We start from the raw sequence: 16,416 nt of genomic DNA on the forward strand, positions 1-16,416 counted from the left end.
AATGTTCGTTCTATAGACTTCAAATTCATAGCAATTTGTAGCGCTGATGTTGATGAACAAAGTTGATGCTCAAACTTCTTTTATAGACTGGTATGTGTACCTTTAAAGCACGGTTTTACGCCTGCTATGCTCGGGCAGCAAGTGAATAGTACAGCTGGAGCGATCTAGCGGAATTAGTTTGTCCCTAGAGCTAAGCGCTCGACGTTAATAATAATGATAAAGTGGAGAGGAAATAGTTTAATGATAATAAATAATTATGAAATTAACAAATCAATAATATAAATTGATGATGAATATAGTAAATATTATGATTTTCCCAAACTAATCGTTTCTAAAAGAAAATAAATGTTACAGTATAATATTAAACTTTGAAGGAGCCCCATTAAAATATATTATACATAATTATTTGAAATTGACAATATAAAGTTAAAATAATGAATGTAGAGTTAAATAAGAGCTGAGAGCTGATGTATATTGTGTTGCAGCTGTGTTTCCGACACTAGCGCTACACGATCACGGCGGCGGAAATGCGAACTATGACCATCAGTCCGGACATAGCCATAACCACGCCTCTTGTGCCAAGAAATTGGCGCACCAGTCTCGAAGTGAGTACAGAAGCTTCTCATGCTGCCAAAAACCCTTAAGTCTTGCAATCAATCTTGGTCATGCTTTTCTTAAATTCAAATAAACTTTTATTTATTCAAACTCACAATATTTACAATCAGAATCAATAAGAAACACCTAATTACCATATCAGTGACATTGAAACTGACCGGCACAGTGAAATTATAATAATAATTTCCATAAGTTTTTATTGGACTGTTCCCACTCAGCACGGCCTAGCGAGTATGAATGGTCCCATTAGACTTTATGGGAATAATATTTTCACTGTACCGGTAACATTTCACTGACACGTGGGAATCTAGCTTTAAGGCTCAGGTCTGGTGTCAGTTTTCAGGTCGCAACTGATAAATATGACACTTTGGCTCAACTCACACTTACGCGACTCAGGTCGAGAAGAGACTCGACTCTAGTCGAGAGCATTTGTTTCCAAATGGTGACACTCAGACCAGTCGACTCTAGTCTCCGCGACGTCACCATTTGAAAACACAAGCTCTCGACTAGAGTCGAGTCTCTTCTCGACCTGAGTCGCGTAAGTGTGAGTTGAGCCTAAGTTGTGTTTTCGCTCATGTAACCGTGGCCGACAATCACGAAAGAATATCATTAATTATTATGGGAGTGTTCACAGATGTTCAATGTCAAAATGCATGAACAAACCCAAAAGTAGGTAGAATATATTTTCTCAGTCGTCGACCGCGATTGCATTAGCGAGAACGTACCTAGTCTACCTTCAGGGCCACACCACACGAAGCGTTTTTTCTAGTCGTTTTCAGACGATTCGGCAGGGCAGAAAGCTCTACAATCAGCTGATTATCAGCTGATTTCCGCACGCCAACCCGTTTGGGAATCAGATGATGACTAACCAATCATAGAGCTGTCTCGTCTGAAAACGCTTTATGTGGCTTGGCCCTAACTTAATCTGCCCTGACTAAATTCTACCCTTTTCTAACAACCCAACTAATTCAATCTAAACCCTGGTTGATTTTGATCGACTAGAAGATTTTGATAGATTTTATAAAACGTGGAAAATTAATATTACAGTATTGTTTTTGGCTAGTTATTTTATTTATCATTTTTACAAGAGAACACTGACCGAGAGAGAAAAACTAAGGATACTCCTTGTTACTATTTCTCTCCCAAATTTAGATAACAAATCCGAAATATGGTTATGATTTCACTTCTCTGAAATTTAGTTCATTTTCACTTAAAAACAACAGAAACTACAGCTGGGGTTACACCAAAGTTATCAACAAAATGTTAATAACTTAATCCTTATGGATTCTATTAGATTAAACGGAGCTTGACAAACACATATGCACATCATGTGTATGATAAGATATGTTCAATCTAATAGAATCTATAAGGATTAAGTTATTAACATTTTGCTATTAACTTTGGTGTAAACGCAGCTTTAGAATTTTAATGTTTGATGATTGAAAAAGTAGAATTAGTCGAGTTTTCCTAGATTGAAGCTTTTATAGAGCCTTTTTTGAGCTGGTAACCTTTTTTGAAATAATCGAATTAATTAAACATGAATTTTAATAATTTCAATAATTTGTTATATTTAATAATGGATCAACAAGTATTATGAACATAATTCATCTTGGTTTGTGCAGCTTTTGCCATTCAATTTTTTCGAGATTTAAATTTAAAGTTGATCTTATAGTTATTGAAGCTACTTACTACTGCAAAGTGCAATCTGGCATATAAGCTTCAAGCATATTTGATTAAAGCCTAAATTTGTAAATTAAGACGTTAGATGTCATGGAAGAATATGAAACGCATGCGCAGTAATCAAGTAGCAAATTAGCCATAGATTGATTGATTGATTATTTATCACAAATGACAACGTATTGCCAGGTCTTGCAAGACTCATTGCATACTAACACTACATTTTTATTCAAACCAATAACATTTTAACTATAGTCATTATAACTGTATATCAAATTGATCAAGAATACTTAACAATTATTCCATCAAATGTGATTTTTGCAGAATAATACAACAACTTTCACACTACCGTATATAATGCAAGTTGTAATATGAAAACCTGTCCAATATTTGCTAATTTAAAGAAAATTAAGATCGTTCTCACAGTCCACGAAATTAGTTAGCTACCATTTTTTTCAAGAAAAGTATGACCAATGACCGAAAACCCTTCAAATTTATTTGTCTGTCTTTGTCTATACAGTTTACTCCTTTGCACATACCCCTATAAATAACCCTATAATCTTCAAAGAACTTAAGACTATGGCACAGTCAATAATCTTCCTTCTTCTTCTGATATGTAAATAGATTGAACCCCTAATCATTATTGAAAATATTGTATTTGAATAATAGTTTTGACCCTTATTCTTGGTTGTAGACGTAATAATATACCAAGTCGCCCTAGAAAAAACGTACATTATTAGACCTAGTGCCGGTTGCACAACAGCCGGTTAAATATTAACCGTGATTAATATTTCTTTTCACAAGAACCAATCAGAGAAGTCGTCTTTTCAAAAACGCCTTCTCTGATTGGTCCTCGAGAAATTAATCACGGTTAAGATTTAACGGCTGTTGTGCAACCAGGCCTTAATATAAATTTTGTTGATAATACAACCAAGTAGCTCTCATAAATATACAAACTCCAAACTCTATACTCCAAAACTCCAAAATATACTCTATACTCTAAATCCCAACACTATATCCAAACTCCAGTTTAGAACATTCATAGTTGTAGACAAAAGTATTTATTTGGAGATTCCTTCCAAAAAAGTAGTACGATATTGTAGCAAGAATAGCTATAAATATACTATCCTCAGTAAGGTAGTCCTACTAGAGTACTTTCATAGATAAACAATAGCGTAAGTAGATATCCCATGGTATAGGGCGTTTATGTCGCAACTTTTACTGTTATCTCAAGCCGTTTACTGTTGATTATTGTCGAATTTCACTGTTTTGTTGGGGTGAGAGTGTATGAACGGCACAATATGAGAGACTACAAGTATCACACAGCTTTACGGGAAAGAATTACATGAACTATCGGCTTGAGATAATAGTAAAAGTTGCGACATAAACGCCCTATATCATGGGATATCTACTTATGCTATTGTTTCTCTATGGAACTGGACTCTGAAACTTATATAATTTATCAATTTTATGAATGGGAGACAAATGGATTTTTTTAAATAAAATATGATTTTTTTAGCACAGTAGATAAATAGATACCGGTACTGTAGATACTGTAGATAGTTTAGATATTATTCTCTCAAGCTGATATTCTCTCTAGATCTCTAGAACGTTTTTTCTTAGGTATTTAATCAACTAACGGTGCAGTGTAGAGCTTATCTAACTTTCCTTTCTACACTTATCATTTAATCTTTAGCATCTGAATGAAAAATGAATATTCCCCTTCCTTAAAAAATATTAATCTCCTGTTACAGTGGTAGTTTTTCTTTGCCCTCTAAAAGTTTCAAAATGAAAAACAATTCACTGTAAAAATGCCTTCAACACTTGTATTATTGTATGTATATATTGAAAGTGTATATTTTAGCATAGCTTTTAGATACCGACGGTAGGATAACCCAGTTTGAAAGCTTTCTTCTTATCAAAATAGAAAAGTTGAGGTGCGTACAGATATACGCGCCGCGAACATGAGCAATTCACTTTTAATCAGCTGACTATATCTGTATCTTTACAGAAACGGTAAGATACAGATATAAAAACAATAAGTACATCATTAAAATGATAGGGAAAGAAAATATAAGGTAACCTTGTGCTATTCCTTTCCCAAATTTATATAAGGTTAAGATGCGTACAGATATACGCGCCGCGAACATGAGCAATTCACTTTCAATCAGCTGACTATATCTGTATTTTTACAGAAACGGTAAAATAGAGATATAAAAAGCTTGGCATCAGCTGATTAAAAGTGAATTGCTCATGTTCGCGGCGCGTAAATATAAATATGTACGCACCTTAACACATAGTCCGAAATAGGTTAAGTCTTGTTGTTGTCCACTTCACAAAATTTTCAGTCCTTAATTAACTATCCCTTGCGCACTAACTTCGCTCTCTAGGAAAAATAAAGGCAGTCATAATATTCTATTCTATTCTATACCTCACCTCATACCTCATACCCGGTAACTCATATCATATGCATCACATTTACATTTCGTGATATATCTTCATTCTTTCACATGTTTGAAGCACTTTTCTAATATTGAGCACTATGAACGTTTTCTTCACTGTTAATGTTACCACTACACGTTTTTATAATTATAAATAATTGAGAACCAACACTGATTATGTAAATATTCGTGTTAAGACTTTTTGATACCACAATCAATTTCTAATACCTATATAATAATTAAGTTTGTAGCGTGAATGTTGTGGAACTTTTCCATAATTGAATAGACTTAGAACGTTGTCAAAACTCCACTTTAATTAAATAAAAATTAAAAATTAATATTTTACAGGAGCATGCTTTCGTGTGTGCTCACACATCATCAGCTGTAAGTTACAACTAATATTAATTTTCAATTTTGATTTAATTAAAGTGGATTTTTGACAACGTTCTAAGTCTATTTCTATATAATAAATAATATTAGCATCAACGTCTTGAGCATTCATCAACTTATTCATTGATTACTTTAGAAAATTTTTGTAAAAGAAAGTCATCGATCTACTTTAGGTTATGATCCCACTTTCTACAAATCTAATGAAATGAAATAGAATTTCTGCGATTAATTTTTATAATGGCTTCCAATTTAAATTTAAATTCTGCAATCATAGAATCACCATACCGTATCAATTTTTGTGTTTTCTGTTCAATATATCTGTAGTTTGGGGTATAGCTTCTAGCTCGTAATGTGTGAAATTTTAAAAATTTGAAGAGTTATTTTTGTGTTTTTTGTTCAATATATCTGTAGTTTGGGGTATAGCTTCTAGCTTGTAATGTGTGAAATTTTAAAAATTTGAAGAGTTATAAGTTACAGAAGGTCAATTCAGCCGAAATCAGTTTCTAGCTTCTCAATTTTCAGTGCTGTAAATATTTTGTCTAATAAATAGCCAGTAAATTTATGCAGCAGAGGCGAATAGTTTTTTCAAGTATTCTCAAAATAAGCTTATTGGTTTAATTTTAGCCTGGTTCAAATAGACCTAGGCCTAGAGTTTTCTCAAATAGCTTTGTAGATTATATATTCTATGTAGGTAGCCTATTAGATTGTATATTATGGTCTCTGCTCAAATGAGTACTAATAATTTATCGTCGAAACTTATAGTAACTTATACTCTGTACAAAATTACTTCTTACTTGGGATGGACATGCGCAACAGAGAAAGCATACAGCGGGAGGGATACAGAGGCGCGATGTTGCCGTTTTGAAGCGGCCAGCGTTCTCCAACTTCTAGTGACTGTTCAAGTGCTCATGCTACACATTCGAAGTTTCCTGTCTGAAAGCGGTCAGACGACTAAAAAATTGGCAACTGCGCTTCTACCTATGACTATTAATCACTGTAGTTTGCTGATCTCCCTCCACTTCTCTGCGCGGCATATTCCTCCAAGTCAGAAGTAATATTGTACTGACTTTAGTTTTTTATTCCTTTAGTAATTTTGTACGGACTTTAGTTTTCTTAGAGCCTTAGAACTTGGACCTGTTATTGATTAAGCACATACCAGAATTATTTTGTATTTTGTGATCCTATAGCTTCTAATTTTATAAGCATCGTTACTGATTGCTTTTAGGGAATGAAAATGAATGGGTAAATAATTAATTATTAACCCTACAGACACATTTACTTTATGCTAACACAGTAGACACACTGAGGTGTTGAACACCCCAATTTAATTTTTCATTTTTCTTTAAAAAATATGAAGAAAACAAGTACTTAGCCCATACTTCATCATTTCTTATCATTTTTGTTCCAAGTGCATACAGAAATCGAAAGTGAAGCACTGCTTATCAATATTTATACTAATTTTAGAAGTACGTATGTTCCGCCTAAAACACTTAGGCCTACAACACGGAGCTCCAAATCCGGTTTGAACGAATGGCTTGATCATTGCCAATGACAACTTCATCAAAAACTCACGTCTCTTCATTTTATTGTTTCAAATCTCAAGTTATAGAGAATCATAGCATTTATTCCAATCTGATCCATCATCATCCCATACCACACTCGTAGTGACAATACAAGTAAATCTTTGTAATAAAAGTGTTTGTTAAAAGTCCTACGTAAAAGACACTCTGGGATGTTAGACACCCCAAACGAAGAACAAGATGAGCTGGTGACCTTGTAGAATGCTATTACTGACTGGAAGTGGTGGAGAGTAGTTGACAATACTACAAACCTAATTTAGACTGGACAAAAATTTCCATCTGTTTGATATTGTCAACTGCAGAACCGAAAAAAAATCCCTGGGGTGTGGAACACCCCAGTGTGTCTCTTTAGGGTTAAGAACTCAAATATCAAAGGATATATTATAGTTGATAATTTTTTATGGGCATAGCCTAGAATATAGATATAGAACCATGTAATAAAATTGCATTAATGTCCGAACCATGTTGTGACTAAATAATGCTGAAAAGGGTACTGAGATTTATATTTTTATTTATATTAAAAGTAGCCCTAAAGAAATAAGACAATATAGAACCAGATCTGGCGACCAGTATGTAACTATAACTATAACCATAGAGAAACAAATATCTACGTAAGTAGATATCCCATGGTACAGGGCGTTCATGCCTCAATTTTTACTGTTATCTCAAGCCGATTACTGTCGATTTTTACTGTTTTGACCGGATAAGAGTGTATGAACGGCACAACATGAGAGACTACCAGCGTCATAATGCTTCACAGGAAAGAACTACGTGGACTATCAGCTTGAGATAACAGTAAAAGTTGCGACATAAACGCCCTATATCATGGGATATCTACTTATGCTATTGTTTCTCTATGCTATAACTAAGTTTAGTGATATTATTTTGAATAATACGATATGAAAAGAAGATCATAAACCATAGAAATGAATGATACAGATCTTAAAATAATACGAATAACTAAATGAATACGGTATCTAGATTTTCTAATTATGTGATCAACGATTTTCTCCAGGCAAATTTAAACAGAGTTTGGTAGATAACTAGCATACTAATCATTCTTGATGAATTTTTCAGGCAAATCTGAGAGCAAGGACAGTCCTGAGAAAGAGAGGTCCGATATTCCTCCTGACAAAAGCAAGAATAAACAAAAAGGTGGGTGGAATAGTACTGAATAATTTATTTATGACTAGCACTCACCAAGGGTCCAATTAAAAACTTTTCCAATAGGAAAACTGAAATTTGACCTACTGAAATCTTGAATTTATTCATTATAAATTGTTCTCATTTTGTGGAGAACAAATCATCTTGGTTGATGATTTTGTGTGAACAAAATCATCAACCAAGAATAATATGGAAAATGACCAAAAATTCATCACACTCACATACTACAACAAAAAATCACAGAAAGTAGCATCATCTTTTAAGTAACTCAAATACAGAATTGCCTTTAAAACAACAAATTCACTGAGAAAAAATTTTCAAAATTACCAAACAAACAAACAGAGATTTGAGCAACCAGGCATCTACAAATTGAAATGTAATGATTGTAGTAAACTGTATATCGGACAGACTGGACGTGACTTTCAGACAAGATACAAAGAACACATTGAGCACATTAATAAACCACATAGCCACTCAAACTTTGCTGACCATATTATATCAACAGACCACACATACACCGACATCGCCACCAATCTTGAAATCCTCCATATCTCACAAAAAAGCAGAAAACTCAATGTATTGGAACAATACGAAATTTACAACCACACAAATCAGTTTCCCAACAGTCTCCTAAATGATCAAATAAATTTCTCTTCCCACACACTCTTTGACAAAATAATCCACAGTGTTCAAAATTACCGCCTCACTAAGTATCCACCAACCCAACCCCCACAACAACCTATTCCACAACCTTCATCCCTTACCACACATAGCCTTGTCATCTGAGTAAATTCCCACAGTCTGATGACCAACAACAGGTCGGGTCGAAACGATCGTCACTACAAAAGTAAGTGCATTTTTACTTCAAAAGTGTTTTTTAAAATTCAAGTTTAATTAATAATCTTTATGCAAAATCTCAAGTTAATCAGTTTTGTTGTTCAGACGTGATGATATGTCATTCATGAATTTCCTATCCAGTACCTGTATAAGCAAATTCTTTCCTCTATTATATTATAGAATATCCATCTACAATTTCATTTCAATTAAAATTACAAATTGAATAAATGGGGCTTGTACTTGAACAGCTTCTGCTTTAAAAGTGAAAACTAACAAATAAATATATAAAATATTTATACAATAAATTGTATGAAATGAGCGCTGCTATCCAGAGGTTGTCAGTTTGGTGTAAGGGTAAGCATTCCTGACCGGCAATTAGGAGGTACTGGGTTCGATTCCCGGGCTGACAAATAATTTTTGTATAGTGTGTAGCTCTCATCATTTCCATCTAGCTGTTTACCCAGTTGTCAATATTTGCAGTAGCAGAAGTCTTCGGGGTGATTCACAGCATTTAATTGGAATTTCGTTTAATAATAATTAATAAATACTATTATATTGCTTCTTCCATTACTGTAATTTAAACTACGATTGCATACATCTACATCTAATAAATTTATATAAAATACTTGCTTTCCGAAGTAATATTTCAGATAATCCATCGATAATTGCAATATCTATGAGATTTTACAAACGGCAATTGATGGAGAATTGAATTTATTCAAATGCTAATCGATAAATAATTATTATTGAACGTAAATTCAAAGTTTAATGCTGTAAACCACCCAGAAGACTTATGCTGCTGCAAATATTGACAACAGAGTTAACAGCTTGATGGAAATCATGAGAGCTACTATCCAAGATTTATTTGCCAGCCCTGGAATCGAACCCGGTACCTCCTAATTGCTAGTCAGGTATGCTCACCCTAGGGTGAGTTTGAATGTAACCTGATTCCCGGGATGGCAAATAATTTTTTGATGGTATCTCTCATTGATAGCGCTATCCCCTTTGTTGAATGATAGACAAGGATAGCAATACCATTGCTAATCAAACACTGCCATTATAACGTGGACCTCACTATAGCTGTTAACCCTGTTGTCAATATTTGCAGTAGCAGAAGTCTTCGGGGTGATTTACTGTACTGCATTCAGCTTTGGATTTTCGTTAAATAATTATCATTTATCATTTTCTGACTTCATTCATTGGTTTAATTATTTTTGAAATTTTTTGCCTTCATTCAATGACCTCCAAAAACCTACAATCGCATACATCTTGTAATGAAACCCTTGTAGTACCCTTATTATTAAAAACTTTAAAATACTTTCAAGTTGAAAATAACGTAAGTTAGTGTCGGAACTAGTCGTTGAACTATTTTAAAGTTTATAACAATAAAGGGTACTACAAGGTTTTTATATTGTTTTTATTAATTTGTATAAAAGTAGCCCATGGAATTAAAGTGTTTTTATCTTGTAATGAATTTACGTGATATACCCAATAATTTCTGACTGAATATTTTAGATAATTTCCTCTATTTAGCAGGGAAATCTGAAAGCAAAGACAGCCCTGACAAGGAAAAGACTGAAACTCAATCAGATAAGCCGGAAAAGTCAGAGAAGTCCAAGAGCAGTAAACAACAGAAAGGTCAGTTACAACTCCTAGATTATAGAATAATTTATAATGAGACTATATCATGTAGATGCCATGTTCTATGTAATAAAACAAACATCCATGAATAAAATTTAATCAAATTTTATTCTAATTTGTTTATTTATTTTTATCACATTGTGTACAAAAACTTAACATGAGTAGAGGCACAACAGGCTCATGCCCAAAACTGTCCCATCTCCAATTTATACTATACTGTCCAAATCAAAATGTTGGATATGTCACTTTCACTTTTCAAAATACAATTTACGCTCTTCAATACTCAGATAAACAAGCAAATTGTGAATCAAATAGATACTATTAGAGTGTAAAATTAAAAAATCTAGAACAGTAACTTAATTATTATTCAAAAAGTCTAAATTTTCATGAATAAACTTGTTATTAGTGGACCTACTATATGTTTGACCAATTTCTATGCAGAACTGAGTTATGAGCAGTAACTCAGTGTTATTTCTTGAATACTGGAGTAATTGACCGAGCGAAGTGAGGTCTAAGATTCAAGTCGACGGTTTGGCATTTCTCTTAATGTTTAAATGTTTATATGTTTTTATGTTGCGCATTTACGGCGAAACGCGGTAATAGATTTTCATGAAATTTGACAGGTATGTTCTTTTTTTAATTGCGCGTCGACTTATATACAAGGTTTTTGGAAATTTTGCATTTCAAGGATAATATGAAAGGAAAAAGGAGCCTCCTTTATACGCCAATATTAGAGTAAAAATCAGACTATAGAATTATTCATCATAAATCAGCTGACAAGTGATTACACAGATGTGTGGAGAAGCCAGTCTATTGCTGTATTTCCATAAGGTCTATAGTTTCAATCAGGTACTTGTGGATGAGAATACTGCGTGAGGTCTACTGTTCACAGAACTACTAGTTATGATATTTCACGAACTATCATGTCGGCTACTTACAACACTTTTATGATAACACCATTACAAAAAAAAATAGTATTAGAGGATGGAGGTACTATGGGTACACATAGGCCCGGTTGCACAACAGCCGGCTAAATTTTAACCGTGATTAATTTCACGAGAACCAATCAGAGAAGGCGTTTTTGAAAAGACGGTTTCTCTGATTGGTTCTCGTGAAATTAATCACGGTTAAAATTTAACCGGCTGTTGTGCAACCGGGCCTTACTATTCAAATTTGATTCACTAATTTGTATTTCTGTCTTACTTCCCTGATTAACTACTATTTTATTAATCTTTCAACATTTTTTTCCAGAACAAAACTCGAAACACTGAAGATTGAAGTGGAGAAAATCTTCCTTGAAGAAGAATGAGAATGCCAACAATATATGACTGCAATCGATTCAATTAAAATATCAATTATTTCTGCATTTAATGCTTGATTACTATAAGAATAACAATTGTATTCTAATTTCTATCAACTACCTGAATCAGAGGGAAATGAGCAACTAGATTGATAGAATAATGGAGGTGAATCTAAAGTTTATAAGCTTAAATACAGTTTATATAAACATAAAGTTTATATGCATACATTCTGATTACATTGATGTAGCCTATCTCATGAATGTAATGTTGGAATATTGGGGGTAAGGAAGGTAGGGGGTAATACACAAACATCTTCAGAAATTGAAGATGATTACTGAATCATTGAAGAAATTAGGAATTAACATTCAAAAAACAGTTTCAGTTTTATGTAGAAAAATATTCTCACTCAGAAATAATCAGAAATTGATAATGGCCATATTCTTAGATATTAAAAATATTCTCACTCAGAAAAAATTATATAAACATTGATAATGATTATATTATCTCAGAGAATGGGATATTATTACTGAATTATTGAAGAAATTGGAAATTAACTTAAAAAAAAACAGTTTCAAATTTATGTAAAAATATTCTCAAGATATTTTCACTCAGAAATGATCAAAGAATGATAATGATCATATTCAAGATATTATAAAAACATTGATAATGATTATATTATCTCAGAGAATGGGATATTATTACTGAATTATTGAAGAAATTGGAAATTAACTTTCAAAAAAACAGTTACAGTTTCATGTAAAAATATTCTCACTCTTCTCACAAATTATAAAAACATTGATAATGATCATATTCTCTCCCAGTAGTTATCAAAAATTGATTCAATGAGCTCATAAAAAATAAATTCTTTAAATACTGTAGTAAGAAGTATAGTGAAGGCCGAATTTAAAAGGGACATGTTAATGCAAAATGTTAAATGGAGAAGGATGGAAATCTTAAACGTTGATAGGAAGAAATGTCATATATTTCGAAGGAAAAGAAGAAGGAGTTAAGATAAAAAAACAAATGAAAATAGAGATTCTGACAAGGAAAATTTTAGTTGACCAATAAAATAATATCCTGAATCATAAGGTAAGTTATTGTTTACTAACAATAAATCATCTCTAGTCAAATATGTGAAAAATTCGAATATAAGTTCCCTGCTCATTTTTTGAAGGAGAGGGAGAAGGAATTGAGATAAAAAAACAAATGAAAATAGAGTTTCTAACAAGAAAAATTTTAGTTGACCAATAAAATAATAGCGTAAATTATAAGGTGAGCTGCTTACTCACCAAGAATTTATCATTTCTTGTCAAATATGTGGAAAATTTAAATAGGTAAACTGCTCATTTTCCTCTGATTCATTGTAGCAAATCACCTCTCTGATAATATATAGTGTATAAATTTAAAACTTGTTTCATGTTTTCAACATGAATCTTCCTTCTAAGTGTACTCAATGTTAACTTACTCAAAGCATCCAACTGTAAAGCTTGTCAATGTGAAGACGTATCTAAATGTGTTTTCAAATAATCTGTGTTTAATAATAATATTCAGTGTCAGTTTATTACAAGTCCTTGCAGTCAATATGTCAATGTCAATGTATACCAAGATTAATAATGCTCAGCTGTATTGTGGAAAGCCCTCTCTAAAGCTTTAAAGACATCTTGATAATTAATTGTTTGCGTAAGTTTCTATGATGTATGAACAATGGTCGCATCACTATACAATTTCCATAATATTTATGTATATACAAGTATGTACTTCTTGAAAAATAACGTCAATACTGTAATAAATAATGTAATCATTGTCTCATTCAGCGTTATAATACCTACAAAAACTGATTTCGTTTATCTATCAATAATACTCATAATTAAATATTGTTGTAATACATTGAACGCTTTTCATGTGATCGTATATGTATGTAGTCAATTTTCCAAAACTAATAGATATTCCAATTACTTTATTCTTATATATTGGATGTATATTTTGTCAATTGTTGTGATCTTAGAACAGAATATTTTTTACAATCTGTTACAGTAATCTTAGTACAGCAAAATATCTACACGAGTAATCAGCATTTTAATGTTAGTTGATTTCCGCATGATATTTATTTTTCTGCTAAAACTAACTCCAAAGGATATTCGATGTATTTTCGTGGATAAAATTTATTCGAAAATTATTCATAACAACAGTATCCAGTCATTATAATATTGGCCTAAATGGAATTGTGTATGTGATATAGATTTCAATCCATATTGTTTACTACCAGATAGTCTATTGTAATATTGTCATTAATGTGAACGAAGAGTTGAAGGATAAATTATGAAGGAAAAAAGATGTAATCTGTTAAATAAATGGAATTGTAAAACAGTATTATTAGGACATTATCGAGAAATGATAGAGTTTAAGGTGAGACACAGAAAAAATATTAATTAGAGAGAACAAAATAAGGTTTCTCTTCTCCTATCTAAAAAGAGCGAAATTTATCTATATCAGATAATATTTTATCTATTGATTTCGGATTGAATTGGCGAGAAATATTGGTAAACCTCAAGGCTTCAATGCATTTAAAATATTGATTTCAGAACTATAGGTAAACTGAAGGATACACGCATTTATGATTCCAGATAAAAGTAAAATGAAGTACCTAGCTCTGTTTATCTTGAGTACCGTAGGCCTATAATAACATACAATAAATGTATTTCAATGATACATTCAGTAACTAACTATGAGTAGGCCCCTATCTACCCTAATGTGAATAAAATTTATCTGATAGATATGTTGTTAAATATATTATATTTCAATTCCTTTACAGACTTTACACGTTGAGCGTTTTGAGGCACATCCGTGACCGTGACCCTCATGTTCCCAAACCAATGAGTTGCATTATTTTACTGACAAGAGAATAGTTATAAATATACTAACATTATTCCTTTGTGAACATTCCATTCATATAGAATATAAATATTCCTCAATTAATTATATCCAATGATAATTTGACCCTCAAAACCTGAAATGCATACAAACCAAGAGCGTCATAGAATACCTGAAAGTTTGGACCTTCTATCCAATAATTAGAAGGTTATATCAAATAGAAACAATTTTTCAGGTATAAAATATTCATTGAATTGAATGCAACTAAACAAAAAACTTAAATAGAACCAAAAAACATGGTAAATTGTAATACCGGTACTGGAAATATTGAGTTCATAACCACTAATTTACACATGATGCTTTATCATGAAACATTAAAGGCACATTTCTCACCGACCTCTCATGACCTCCTAATGCAACATATTTTATTGAATTTAAGTATAGGTACTGAAAATTCACTAAAATCCTTTAAAAAAGCCTCTACCAAACAGACTAGAACATCATTGAAAAATAATATAAACATAACCTCAAATAGATCTGTCTGTTTAATATGGTGACTTGATCGCTCAACGTTATAATTCTTGTTCCACCATTCTTCCTCATAGGCCCGGTTAAATTTAAACAGTAATTAATTTCATAGGAACTAATCAGAGAAGGCCTTTTTGATAGGACGGCATCTCTGATTGGTTCTTGTGGAATCAATCACGGTTGAAATTTAACAGACTTTTGTGCAAGCGGCCCCTAGTGTATTATATTTTTCCAAGGAAGAAACAAGAAATATGGAAAAAAGATTGTTCAAATAGCATCAATGATATGATTGAATTATTATAAAAATGTAACTATAATAAAATGCGGTATTCTGTAAAATCCAGCTAAATGAAAATGTAAAGGATCATATTCAGACTAATTCATAGCAACTTCAAAATAACTTAGATTCCATTAATAACTGAATAAAGATTAAAACAGTTTCAATTTTGAGCTCATCATTGAAGAAACTGATAGGACTTATAAATCCTTCCATTAAACAGATAATTCCTTATGAATTATACATACCGGTACACTGGTGGTAATAAAATTATATAATTATTATAGAATGTACGTTATTCATTGATGACACCCATATTCAATCAATTGAGAGGACTGACATAACTCCATGAAAAGATGAGACTAAGTTTCTTTTAATTGAATTTTAAAAAATAATATTAATCACAACAATCAGTATTATTTTTGAGATCCCATTAACTTGATTAAATCTCCAAGATCATATAATCACAACAAAATCATATTCAGTAGAAATTTGTGACAAACTAATCAACTAAAAATTATACTTAGAATGTATAATTAGGGGAGAGCAGTAAAATCGTAGACGGTTGTATTTTTTACTGAAAATGTATTTATGTTAGAGAACTGTTGTGTAATCGAACAAAATTATTATAAAACATTTAGAAGACCGATCTAGTCGAAAAATGTAACATTTCTATATTCAATAGACTAGACGGTACAGTACATGAATATGGTATGTAGCACATATTATGTATTTGCTTCGAAAATATATGCACATAGTTGATTGTGTGAGTTTCATTTTCAACCCCCATTATCCTTAAAATATTAGAAGACATTTGCGAATCTAATGATATTCCTTGTATCCTTAAATAGTCTTCTTAACATTTATTTTCCATACGTAATATGTTTCAACTTTTAATTTAAACTGACAGCATTTCGTAAGGAAGAACATACTTATAATCAATAGGCTAATACAGAGTGCGGCAGTCAATCGGGCGATTTTAAAAGCGTTATTAAGAGTGAATGATTAGATTTATTGACATGAAACATACAAAAATACAGAGTAAAGGTAGTAGCATTTAGTTTAAAAACTCAAAAAACTAAAAAAATAGAAAA

General features: G+C 32.0%; 1 protein-coding gene across 2 annotated transcripts in view; it reads left to right on the forward strand.

Moving 5' to 3' along the window:
- The window catches only part of LOC111046864 (protein starmaker), a 37,858-nt gene extending 21,774 nt beyond the window's left edge, over positions 1–16,084 (forward strand). The window contains exons 2-5 of one of the 2 annotated variants that reach the window (XM_022332501.2): positions 486–605; positions 7,781–7,858; positions 10,238–10,342; positions 11,597–16,084. In XM_022332501.2, the coding sequence (XP_022188193.1) occupies positions 486–605; positions 7,781–7,858; positions 10,238–10,342; positions 11,597–11,616 (323 nt within the window). In that variant the 3' untranslated portion in view covers positions 11,617–16,084. The remainder of the gene's footprint in view (positions 1–485; positions 606–7,780; positions 7,859–10,237; positions 10,343–11,596) is intronic. The other variant, XM_022332502.2, reaches the window with a different exon arrangement.
- Positions 16,085–16,416: the final 332 nt, after the last annotated feature.

The sequence above is a fragment of the Nilaparvata lugens genome, chromosome 10 (assembly GCF_014356525.2).
Source record: "Nilaparvata lugens isolate BPH chromosome 10, ASM1435652v1, whole genome shotgun sequence".
Lineage (NCBI taxonomy): Eukaryota > Metazoa > Arthropoda > Insecta > Hemiptera > Delphacidae > Nilaparvata > Nilaparvata lugens.